Source organism: Schistocerca americana, chromosome 6, assembly GCF_021461395.2.
Source record: "Schistocerca americana isolate TAMUIC-IGC-003095 chromosome 6, iqSchAmer2.1, whole genome shotgun sequence".
NCBI lineage: Eukaryota > Metazoa > Arthropoda > Insecta > Orthoptera > Acrididae > Schistocerca > Schistocerca americana.
In genome coordinates, this window is record NC_060124.1 from 313,441,555 (window position 1) to 313,454,142 (window position 12,588).

The following is a 12,588-nucleotide window of genomic DNA, read 5'->3' on the forward strand; positions in this document are numbered from 1 at the left end:
TAAATGTCTTTTTCCAAAGCTGTTTCACAGAGGAAGACTGCACTGTAGTGCCTTCTCTAGATTGTCGCACAGATGACAAAATGGTAGATATCGAAATAGACGACAGAGGGATAGAGAAACAATTAAAATCGCTCAAAAGAGTAAAGGCCACTGGACCTGATGGGATACCAGTTCGATTTTACACAGAGTACGCGAAGGAACTTGCCCCCCTTCTTGCAGCGGTGTACCGCAGGTCTCTAGAAGAGCGTAGCGTTCCAAAGGATTGGAAAAGGGCACAGGTCATCCCCGTTTTCAAGAAGGGACGTCGAACAGATGTGCAGAACTATAGACCTATATCTCTAACGTCGATCAGTTGTAGAATTTTGGAACACGTATTATGTTCGAGTATAATGACTTTTCTGGAGACTAGAAATCTACTCTGTAGGAATCAGCATGGGTTTCGAAAAAGACGGTCATGTGAAACCCAGCTCGCGCTATTTGTCCACGAGACTCAGAGGGCCATAGATACGGGTTCACAGGTAGATGCCGTGTTTCTTGACTTCCGCAAGGCGTTCGATACAATTCCCCACACTCGTTTAATGAACAAAGTAAGAGCATATGGACTACCAGACCAATTGTGTGATTGGATTGAAGAGTTCCTAGATAACAGAATGCAGCATGTCATTCTCAATGCAGAGAAGTCTTACGAAGTAAGAGTGATTTCAGGTGTGCCGCAGGGGAGTGTTGTTGGACCGTTGCTATTCACAATATACATAAATGACCTTGTGGATGACATCGGAAGTTCACTGAGGCTTTTTGCAGATGATGCTGTGGTGTATCGAGAGGTTGTAACAATGGAAAATTGTACTGAAATGCAGGAGTATCTGCAGCGAATTGACACCTGGTGCAGGGAATGGCAATTGAATCTCAATGTAGACAAGTGTAATGTGCTGCGAATACATAGAAAGATAGTTCCCTTATTATTTAGCTACAAAATAGCAGGTCAGCAACTGGAAGCAGTTAATTCCATAAATTATCTGGGAGTACGCATTAGGAGTGATTTAAAATGAAATGATCATATAAAGTTGATCGTCGGTAAAGCAGATGCCAGACTGAGATTCATTGGAAGAATCCTAAGGAAATGCAATCTGAAAACAAAGGAAGTAGGTTACAGTATGCTTGTTCGTCCACTGCTTGAATACTGCTCAGCAGTGTGGGATCCGTACCAGATAGGGTTGATAGAAGAGATAGAGAAGATCCAACGGAGAGCAGCGCACTTCGTTACAGGATCATTTAGTAATCGCGAAAGCGTTACGAAGATGATAGATAAACTCCAGTGGAAGACTCTGCAGGAGAGACGCTCAGTAGCTCGGTACGGGCTTTTGTTAAAGTTTCGAGAACATACCTTCAGCGAAGAGTCAAGCAGTATATTGCTCCCTCGTACGTATATCTTGCGAAGGATAAAATCAGAGAGATTAGAGCCCACACAGAAGCATACCGACAATCCTCCTTTCCACGAACAATACGAGACTGAAGGGAGAACCGATAGAGGTACTCAGGGTACCCTCCGCCACACACAGTCAGGTGGCTTGCGGAGTATGGATGTAGATGTAGATGGTATGGATGTAGATGTAGATGGTACGAAACCAAAAGTGATCCAGATCTGAATTTATTTCCAATAAATACTTTGTTCCCCATACTATGAGGCATGATGAATATACTTCTGAGCTTTTCTTCTTTTCCTTTTTCTTTAGAATAATAAACGATGAAAATTTGTAACTTTTGTAAATTACAGAGTTATGTTTTGAAAATATGAATAGTCACAGAATGTTAACTGTCATGTGAAATGGCAAAGTGGAAGGACTGCTGTCAGTTATGATGTTAACGCATGAAATTTTTAAACTGTCAAAATATTTGTACATAAAGATGAAAGAATCCGAAATTTTTTGGTTATTTAGAAATTATTTTCCCCAAAGCCTCCATCCTAAATGTTCTAAAAACATCATGGTACATTAGCTGGTCAATGTACTTTGGGAATGTACCATCAGAGTGGGCAATACTTGTCTGTACAAAATGTGAAAAATTTTGTAGGTAGACCTAGCTCTACTCTCAAGGTCAATATTGATCGCTGATTTTAAGTAAATGCCATGAAAAACTGGTATTTCTGAATCAAAATAATTACTTTACAATATTATACGTGACTGAGAAAATAATTCATAATCTTGTTCAAAAGCATTTTATAACAAAAATGAGATGCAGAATACTTATACCCACTTTTCTTTTTATGATATTATTCACTGATTATTATTGTCCTCTATCATGATTTTACTTTTTCAGGACTTTCGATGGATTAAAATTGCCTACAATGTAACAATCAATACTACACTGTTGAAAAGAGTTCATTTGTTTTTTTCATCTGCTTGTCATTGAACTTGTACAGCTGAGCTGAGTTTGCACACAGGCAAAGATGATCCAACAAGAGCAGTACTTGGGAAATGGAAATCGCACACTGATCTTTTGATGATGGTCATTTCAAAGCATTAGCAGGAGCATGAGGTGTCATGGGAGACGGTTATATCTCACAGCTCATGAGACATACTTATTATTTGTCCCACCCACCACTAATTGTCATGCACTCAAGAAATGAAGTGGCTCACTGCAAAGTCTTCTAATGTACACTGTGGTTTCTGCATTTCATACACAGTAACAGGCTGCATTTCGTGGATAACCGTTCTTGCAATGTATGTGCCACTCTGGGATCTGAATTCCTACCACAGGCTTCATAGTAGACCACTCTTCTCTCTTTTTTAAAATGGAATTCCCTTAATGTACTTTCATTTAGCATTAAAAAGTTTCATTTTGTTACTAATTTTGATATAGTGTGTAAATCCAGCAGCATCCCTTGTAGCATCAACAGCCTCATGCTGCAGATTGCAAGATGTTTAAGAGATCTCCTACCCCATCACATGCACTTTTTCCATGACCTGCAGCTGTAAATATCAATTTTTTTGTCTTAAGTCCTGCACTCATAAAGCTGAAAGTGGTTTTTAAAATGAGATGCTGCACCATCAGTCATATACACATTTTAGGAAATGCATGGCTTCCAGTCATCAATTATCATGCTGACAGCATAGCATGCATGTGCAATGTCATGAATGAGATCATCACTGACAATATCAAAACAGTGTGATATTCCAAGAAAGCGAGCAACACGTGTATGTTTATACCTGTGGTTTGTCAGTGGTAATTTTGAATTTCATTCTGCAAAGCAACAGACCACATTTCTCAGCAAAGTCGAGTTGAAGAAATATGTCAGTATTCTGAAATGTGACTGGCTTTACTTCTGCTATGGCCTGTCTCTGAATCCTCCAGATATGATGATCACACGACCCAATGCTTAACCTCTGTAACAAACTTCTCTGGCTCTATTGTCTTCTTCACCAACTCTCTTCCCTCCCACAATGCATAGGTTACGTCACTGTCAGTATCCTGAACGTGCAATGCTTCAACAGTCATCACTTCAGCACCAGCTGTGTACTTCTTTCCTGTGACACTGCTTAGTATGAAACAAACAAGTTTCAAATTAGTGCAGTAAATACATGTGCATACTTCCTTCACTGGCTGGCTTTTTATCCATTTTGGTCGTAAGGAGTAGAATTTTGTAAGACCAATTTTTAAATTCAGGTTCTCCTTTTTCATTATGAGATATTTCTCTTATCGATTTTGTCATATATCTTTTTACCTTCTTAACTTTTTCACCGTTTTCACTAACAGAGGTAACATCAGCCTGGTTAGGTGATATTCCAGAACAGTAGTAAGCATATCATCTTGCGATGGATGCCCACAGTAAGAATCTGGGCATGCTTTTCTCATTCTTCATTTTATGAGCTTTTGAAATCAATGTGATAAAGTGGGTATGTACTTCTGTATCTGCTGCTTAGAGTAGCTACTTGGTATCAGTAACTGTACCTTCTCAATGTAGGTCACTGCTGAATATCAGTATTTAGGATTTGAAACCACATATCACATTTCGTGCATATATCACTATCTCAGGTTCTCAAGTGCATCGACATTATAAACTCCACAAAGTTTTGAAGATTTTGCTTGTGTAAAACTTGTTTCAATTTCTTCCACATTTCTTTTTACATATTGTTTTCTTCTTGTGCTTCTTACCTTTCCTGGACGTTTAAGGGGGGATATAGTAGGGGCTACAGCAGAAACACTAACCTACAATGCAATAACAACTTCACACCCAGGAATATAACCATCTGCACTGTTTTCTTCAGTTTCACATTTGGGTAGTAGTGATCGTTCAGGTGGGTTGTCATTAAATTTCTTCTCGTAGTGAATGTAGCAATTCCTGCACAATGGATGCGATCTTAATACTGTTGCTTGGAGATAAAGATATTTCTGGAATACCTTTGACAGATTTCCAACAACTGTAAAGTGTTTTTCACTTTTATTAAACACTGCCTTCTTGTGTCTTTTTTCATAGTTCACACACCTCACTTTCACTATTGTATTTCCTCACTGACACTGTATCTAACAAAAAAGTTCAAACCAAACACAAAACTCGCTGTAGAATGGTTTATGTGCAAGTTATAACTCGTTTGTTATAAACAGAAGAGTGCTGGAAACAGTGTGCCAACATGCATATTTTACACTAGAAATTCAGTGATGTGAAATATGCAGAATGTTGAAAAATTTTTAACACTTTACACAGAAAAATATTGCCCACTGTGTTTTCACTGACAAATAATATTTTGTTTAATTCTCAAAAGTTTTTGGATGGGGGTTTTTCAATTAAATAATTCATAAATACTCATAAAAAATTAATTTTTTTACAATTTTAGTAATAAATATTTACAGATAGCTGGAGCAGAGAAGATACTGTTTATAATTACATCAGTAGTATCTGATAATTTGGCATTCTGTGACTTTCCAAATTAGAAAAAAAATTAAGAGAAAAATTAACTTTAATTTTGTATTTTGTCTTAAGTTTGTAAGTTGAGGCAAGTCCATAAGTGTGCAGGCGTCAACTAAATTTCAATACACTAAGATGGAGCTTTAACCCAAAAATATGTCAGGTCTCCAGTACTTTTGGTTTATTAGTTTTATTTTTTTGTTCACTACTGTTTTAAGAGTTATTTACAAAACATACATTTTTCAAAAGGCTGTACAATTTACAAAATTAAGATAAAATGAAAATACTTTATTTCTCAACACTTATGATATAGAGGTCTAATATATATTTTTTCCAGAGAAATTCACGACCATGAGTTGACATGGCCTGTATGATTTGAGATGTGATCAACCAACCAATTTTAAGTGATGAATCTAGGAAAGAAATTCAACCCCTATGTATTGCCCCCATAGGGATCAAGCAATGGAGACTCCAGGTAGGAAAATCAACAACGTAGAGAAAGATAGATTGCTAGTCTCTCTCTCTCTACTGATGCAGGCTATGGCCAAAAGCTATATGCGAGTGTTTTTAACTGTGCCTGTCCGCAACTTAATGTGTCTTCTTTGCAGTAAGTAGCAATCTATCTTTTCCTACATTGTTGATATCCCATACGGATCACGAAGATAAGATTACAGTAATTACAGTACACACACAAAAACAAAAACACACACACACACACACACACACACACACACACACTTAAGCAATCATTCTTCCCATGCTCCCTATGTGAACGGAATGGAAAAAAAGCACCCTGCCTCGTGCTTCACAGTAATTACCAGGGTATAGATGTAAATGAAATAAAATGCATTAAAATGTAGCAACTTGTGTTTAGAGCTACTGAGCCTTTGTTGATAAGTGAGGAAAAAACCACAATCTTCCCCCTCCCTACCCCTTTTCAGAAGCTGATTGATCATCTACTGACTTCAAGATTTTATGTTCTTTGTTGTCTGGTTGCCGATTTTCTTGATACTTTGTCTTCGTTATTTACAATGTTTGCATCTTTTTGTCTACATCAATACAGTTTCTAGCCTTCACTTTGTGAGTTTTATATATGGACATCAACATAAACAGTTTTTGTCTGATAAATAGGTTTAGGTCTTTTTTCCCTGTAATGACATTCATATTGGAAAATGCATAATTTTAAGCATTTATTCGCACCAAAATACAGACTGAATCACATATTACTGTGCCAGTGAGTGTTCTGCTTACAATTAACATTCAATTCTCCTTATAATATGGTCTCTCAGATGGCAGCACTATATGCCAAAATAATTCCAAGGATTCACTTACTGGAGGTACACCAGACAATAGTCTTCCCCATTGCTACAGCACTCTCGAGTGACTGATACTCAGCCTGAGCGGCCTTGAGCTTGATGCTAACCTCTGAAACCCTCCTAACTATCTGAATGAACAGTGTAGTAGACAGTCTGTTACGTAAAGCTTTTCCACAAACCTCCTCATTAGTACACTTATTTCTTCAAATGTGGCACTGTGTGAAGTTAAATCACAAACACCAAGCTCTTGTCATATCTAGATCAATCTGACCATTAACAGAAGCACACAGTAAGTTTTCCACCAGGAGCATCACAGTGCTTCTTAGAATTCTTTGTAATGTATGACAAATCATTTGCTTTGAGAGCCAACAAAATTTCTGCTCTCCAGAAACAATGTATTTGATAATGTAGATCATTGTAGCATTTTGAAGACAACACTGTGGAACACAATATCACGGTACGCCATTCTTTCTATTAAGAAAGCTGACACAACAGAAGAGTAATTTGGTTACAAAGGCCATTCCAGGATAGAAATAACAAAATAAAACTATAGACAAGCAATCACTTAAATCAAATTAATTAAAGGTGGTACGAGGACACGCCATAGGAAATCTTGAAATGCACACTCTTCTTTCACACGTAGTAGGCAAGTGACACATGTATACTATAGATAGAGCAAGAGTAAGGTTGGAATACTGATTTCCTCATTTCTTAATTAAGCTTGAACACACACACACACACACTTACCTTTAGAACAACTGCTGGGAAGAATGCAGAGTTTTTTATTTGCGGTGGAATTGAGAAAGCCTTGCCTAAATCAACACCATTTTTTGAGAACTTTATTTCCCCTGAGTCCAAATCAAGAAAGCACCCAATGGTGTCATGGATCCCAAATTCTTCACCATAGCTGTCAAACTGTTTGTTGTTTGATTTCTTCCCAGTGCCTCCAAATCCAAAGCCAAATTTGTCAGTTCCAAGATCGAGGTTAGCCTTCAAAATCAAATTTATTTCAGTTTAGAACAACAAATCCTGTAAAATGTGAAACTTAATTTTTTTGCTGTATGTGTTGTCATGCTGACCTGTAGTGTGGACCACCCAACTCTGCACAAGCCTTCATCAGTAACTGTTGCCTCGTAATAGTAACGACCCTTCCCTTGGACACCTTTCGTTGCTCTACATCCATGCCATTCCTTCTGCTCCCGTGATTGACACCTCAGTCCATCTGGTGTTACAGCCATTGCATGACCCCTATCAAAGAAACTGAGGGTCCAGTGTGGTGCTAAGAAGAGAGAAAGCTTATGATTATAGTTGACCGTCTTGTTGAATTATTTAAAGTTTCTAAAATGGCATGAAACAAACATTAATGTAAAGCCACTATAAGAAATGCCTTACATGCAATATAAGTAATTCCTTAAATGCACCAAGAATGAAATGCCTGATTGGTTGAAATGTTATAGAAAGTGAAGAAGGGTTCTTATACTTTTCGAAGAAGCAGTCAGCTGCCTGCCTTTGACAAGTATCAAATCTGTTATTCTTCTGAATACCCACAAAAAACAACATGTAAACGTAAAGTGGCAGTAAAATAACATGTTATATGAGAGTCACTCCAAAAGTAATGCATTACCTCCCCCCCCCCCCCCCCCCCCAAAAAAAAAAAAACCTTCTGTTCTACACCTTCGCTATTCACAGCGGTCATCAATACATTTTTGCCACTTGCACTCAACTGCAATTCAACCAGTTTCCACAAGTTGCGCTGTCACAGCACTCCATCAAGATGCCTGCTGCACTCTATGTGCATCCTGTATTGTGAGCATGAGACAGTGGCAAACGATCACACAAGACTGAAGAAGATGTATGGGGATGATAACTTTCCATAGAAGGAAAGTAAGTTGCTGGGCCAGCAGATTATCCCTGGTGAATGTGGAAGTGGCGATAGTCAAGGACCTTCCGCAGAGCGGCAGACTGACCACTGCACTGACAACGTGCAGCGTATTCATGATCTGATTTTGCTTACAAATGCTTAACAGTGAACAAACTGTCATTCTGAGTTGGAGTAGAAGAAGTAGCAAGTACGTGCATAATATTGAGACAGTTGAAGCTGAAAACAGTTTGCACTAGGAGTTTTCCAAAGTGCTGATGGATGCCCAAAAAGAAACATGCAAGGCAACTGCACAGTGAACTTTTGGAACAGTACGAAAATTTTGAAGATGACTTGCTTGCAAGAATTGTGAAGGGAGATGAAACCTAGTTGCATCACTCTGAACCTGAGATGAAAAGGCAAGTGACAGAATAGCATAATGCAAACTTGCCAAAGGAGAAGCAACACAAAACCGCATCTTCAGCTGGAGAAGTGGTGGCTACTGTGTATTTTTGATTCAGAAGGACCATTGCCTGTAGCAAGCAATAAAAAACTTCATGCTTGAATGTGTTGCATTTGACAACATTGGCAAAAACACGATGTTTATCTGTTGCGTAGTAACGTCCGTTCACACGCCAGTGCGAAAACCACCACTGAGATCACAAAGCTTGGGTAGACAACATGGAAATATATCCACACTACAGCTCCGATCCGGCACTATGTGACAAATACCACTTTGGAAAACTGAAGTAATCCCTTAGCGGAATGAGATTTGAAGATTGCAACTATCTTGTGAAGGCTGCTAAACAGTGGCTCAAAGGTGCTGCTCCTGAATCCTAATGTGTAAGTATACAAGCCCTAGGTTCGCAGTGGACTAGGACAATTGAAAGGGACAGAAATTATGTGAAAAAATGACACTGTCTCTCAGTAAGGCATCCACATACTATAAAAATATTGAAGATATGGAAAATAAATTGGATATTTAAAGAAATAGTGCCTTTCTTTTGGAGCAACCCTAATACACAGAGACAAATTGACTATTTAGTCCCCCCTCCCCAATTGTAGGGTTAAAATTTATTTTTGAAGGGAGCAACAATACATACATAAACGAATTCCTGACAGAAAATAGATGTTATTTGATTAATGAAAGTGGGCGAGTGAGCCACTAGGCAAAATCATAATCTGCTTACAATTACCTATAACAAACAACTCCATACAGAATTCTAAAATTTGCACAACTCACACCAGTGAACACAGTGCAGGTGTGTCCACCAACCTGGAGGTATGTTTTCTTGTCAATATATAAAACACGATTAGAACTGTGACGCAATGTGGCTGGTACAGCACAAACATTGAAAAGTAGTGAGCCCTTTTAACACCAAATGTGCCTGTATATTAATGCACAGTGCCCATATTTTCAATCTTGTTAGAGTGACTTTTTTCATCTGTATGGCTAGCAGACTGTTCTCCACACATTCCGTTCAGAGTCCCTTAATTTTGTTATCTTGTGCCACCGATCACTGTAATTAATACAATGGACAAGGCAGTTCCTGATGGATTCAAAAGTAGTCCATCTTCTCCAATAACAGTGTCCTCCAGTAAATTCAATTGCCAACTGTTAATGATACTAACTGTTTGCATTCTGAGTAACCCTAACAACAAATTTCACTTACAACTAGTTCTCAACTAAATTTGAGAGCACAACTACACACACACATTAAGAGTCTGATTCGCAGTCTATTGACATTTGTATGTCAACTGGCAGTACCCAACAACTCAACACTAGTACCAGATAAAATTAATGTTGACACCGTGTTGGTGGGGATTACTTCCATATTAAAAATCTTTGTGCGTATGGACAATACATGATTTCAGGCAGCCTGTACCCAAGAGATGGAGCAAGAAACAGGTCACTTCTAAAGTCACCATGAGAAAAATTATTGAATTGACTGTATTTCATTGATTTCAGTAAGGGGTGGACAAACAGTTAAATTTGTCTCTAGCAGCACTATCATTCTAACATTTCTTCCATGCAAACCATTGTATCACTTTAGTGTAAGGCAATTTGATGCACTGAAGCAACTAAATGAGTGAATTTTGAAGCTGGTAGGTAATAATAATAATAATAATAATGATAATAATGGATTATGTTCTCTGTTTGATGTATTTTATACCGTGGTCTAGAATCAACAGCCTTATAACTATACACAACAATTCTTGATGCCATTTGGAAAAAACATTTTAAAGCTGAACTGACCAAATTTCCTACCCCCTGACAGGACTAGTTACCACACACAAGAACTCAAGAATCTAATGTGTGACATTCAATGAGATTAACACACTTTACTCAGAACTAAGGCGACCACATCTGCAACAAGAAGAGGGCATGAAGAGTGAAAACTCAAATCTTTACACACATGTATGCACATACAGTGAAGGTTTGCAATCAAATAAGAGCACCAGTTGCACTTTTATTTGAGGAGTTGCAGTTGAATGATAATAAGAATTTGGTTTGAAGTTAAATGCTCTTTTCTACTAGTACAATCCACTTATTACTATTCATTTTCCTTGATAATGTGGTGGACTGTTCACATACGCAACAAGTAACTCTGTCACTGACATGAATGCTGGTAGGCTCTCAGGGGGAGGGGGTAAACTTTTGGATTGTATGTACACCATGTTATGACAATAAGGTAAATATTGATGGTTAATAGTTTTCTACATATGACTTTTTGACAACATAGGCAAAAGAGATGGATAGTTTTGAGGCACTAGGCACAGTCTTACCATAATATTACAGAGGTTACGAGGGCAACAAAAAGATTAATTCAGGAGTAGAGGGAAGCAACTGCAAGCAAATGGTCTAACATTAGTTCTGTTGGAAAAACAGGAATAGCTTACTTACAGACCCATCACAGATTCAGTTGATTTCTTTTTTTAATAAACTTTAGAAACTTAATCAGGATGTTAGGGCAATGATTTGATTTCTGCTCCTTTCAGAAATAAGTACAATACCATGACTAGAATGGAAGCTTTCAATTTTTCAATGTGCCAAGATTATGTTGAGTTCTCTGAAGACATTCCTTTTGAATCAGACGCATGTATGAATTAATATTTTGATACAATTGCGTTACACAATTTTGTTTGTAAAATCAGCTGAGACAGTTACCTTCCCACTGTGTTTTCATACAAAAGGCCACCACCAACGGCGGATAATATACACCGAGTTGACAAGAGTCATGGGATAGTGATATGCACATATACAGGTGGTGGTAGTATCACCTACATGTGCGTTGGTAGAGCTATAATTCGTTCTCAGGTGTTTCATGTGAGAAGCTTTCCAACGTGGTTATGGCAGCACGAAGGGAATTAACAGCCTTTGCAAGCAGAATGGTACTTGGAGACACATGGGACACTCCGTTTCAGAAACCGTTACGAGAATTCAACATTCCGATATCCACAGTGTCAAGAGTGCGCCGAGAATGCCAAATTTCAGGCATAACCTCTTTCCATGGACAACACAGTTGCCAAAGGCTTTCACTTAACTACCAAGAACAGTGACGTTCGCGTAAAGTTGTCACTGCTAACAGACAAGCAAAACTGTGTGAAATAACCATAGAAATCAATGTGGGGACATATTGAACATATCCATTAGGGCAGCACAGCAAAATTTGACATTAATGGGCTATGGCAGCAGACACCCTATGTGAGTGGCTTGGCTAACAGCACAACATTGCTGCAGTGCCTCTCCAGCCTCATTGCCATACTGATTGGACCTAGCTGACTGGAAAACCGTGGCCTCATCATCAGATAAATCCTGATTTCAGTTGGTAAGATTCAAGTAAGGTCAGACGCCACAAGACCACGGACCCAGGTTGTCAACAAGGCCCTGTGCAAGCTGTTGGCGGCTCCATAATGGTGTGGGCTGTGTTTACATGGAATGGACTGGTCCTCTGGATATTTGGCTACTTGAACATTTGCAGCCACTGATGGATGTCATGTTCCCAAACGACGACAAAATTTTTATGGATGACAATGCGCCATGTCACCAGGCTACAACTGTTTGCAATTGGTTTGATGAACATTCTGGATAATTCAAGTGAATGATTTAGCCACCCAGATCACCCGACATGAATCCCATTGAACATTTATGAGACATAATCAAGACTTAGTTCACGCACAAAATCCTGCATTGGCAACACTTTTGCAGTTAGTGGGAAGTCTGCAAGAGAAGAAACAGTGACGTAGTACTATGGGTGAAAAGTTCCAATTTGCACAGCAAAATGTTTTAATTACACCATACAAGGGAAAATTGTTGTTAGTAACGATATTTTAGAAGTGAGGGTGGGGTGATAGAATCCTTCCTACTGCACATCATGTGTTTGTGTGTGCAGGTTTAAAATTCAGTCGCGAGGAGAATGTAGACACAGCGGTCAAACGGCAACAACAAGTACCTGTCGGGCAATCCATGGAAGTTTCAGAGAAAGTGCATATGAGAGGACCACGGAGTA

General features: G+C 38.6%; 1 protein-coding gene across 1 annotated transcript in view; it reads right to left on the reverse strand.

The window, feature by feature from the left end:
• Positions 1-12,588, reverse strand: part of LOC124619358 (ATP-dependent RNA helicase Ddx1) — a 71,535-nt gene that overhangs the window by 40,264 nt on the left and 18,683 nt on the right. Inside the window, exons 4-5 of the mRNA XM_047145678.1 lie at positions 7,299-7,498; positions 6,967-7,209 (exon numbers count right to left, since the gene is read on the reverse strand). Of these exons, the coding sequence (XP_047001634.1) occupies positions 6,967-7,209; positions 7,299-7,498 (443 nt within the window). The remainder of the gene's footprint in view (positions 1-6,966; positions 7,210-7,298; positions 7,499-12,588) is intronic.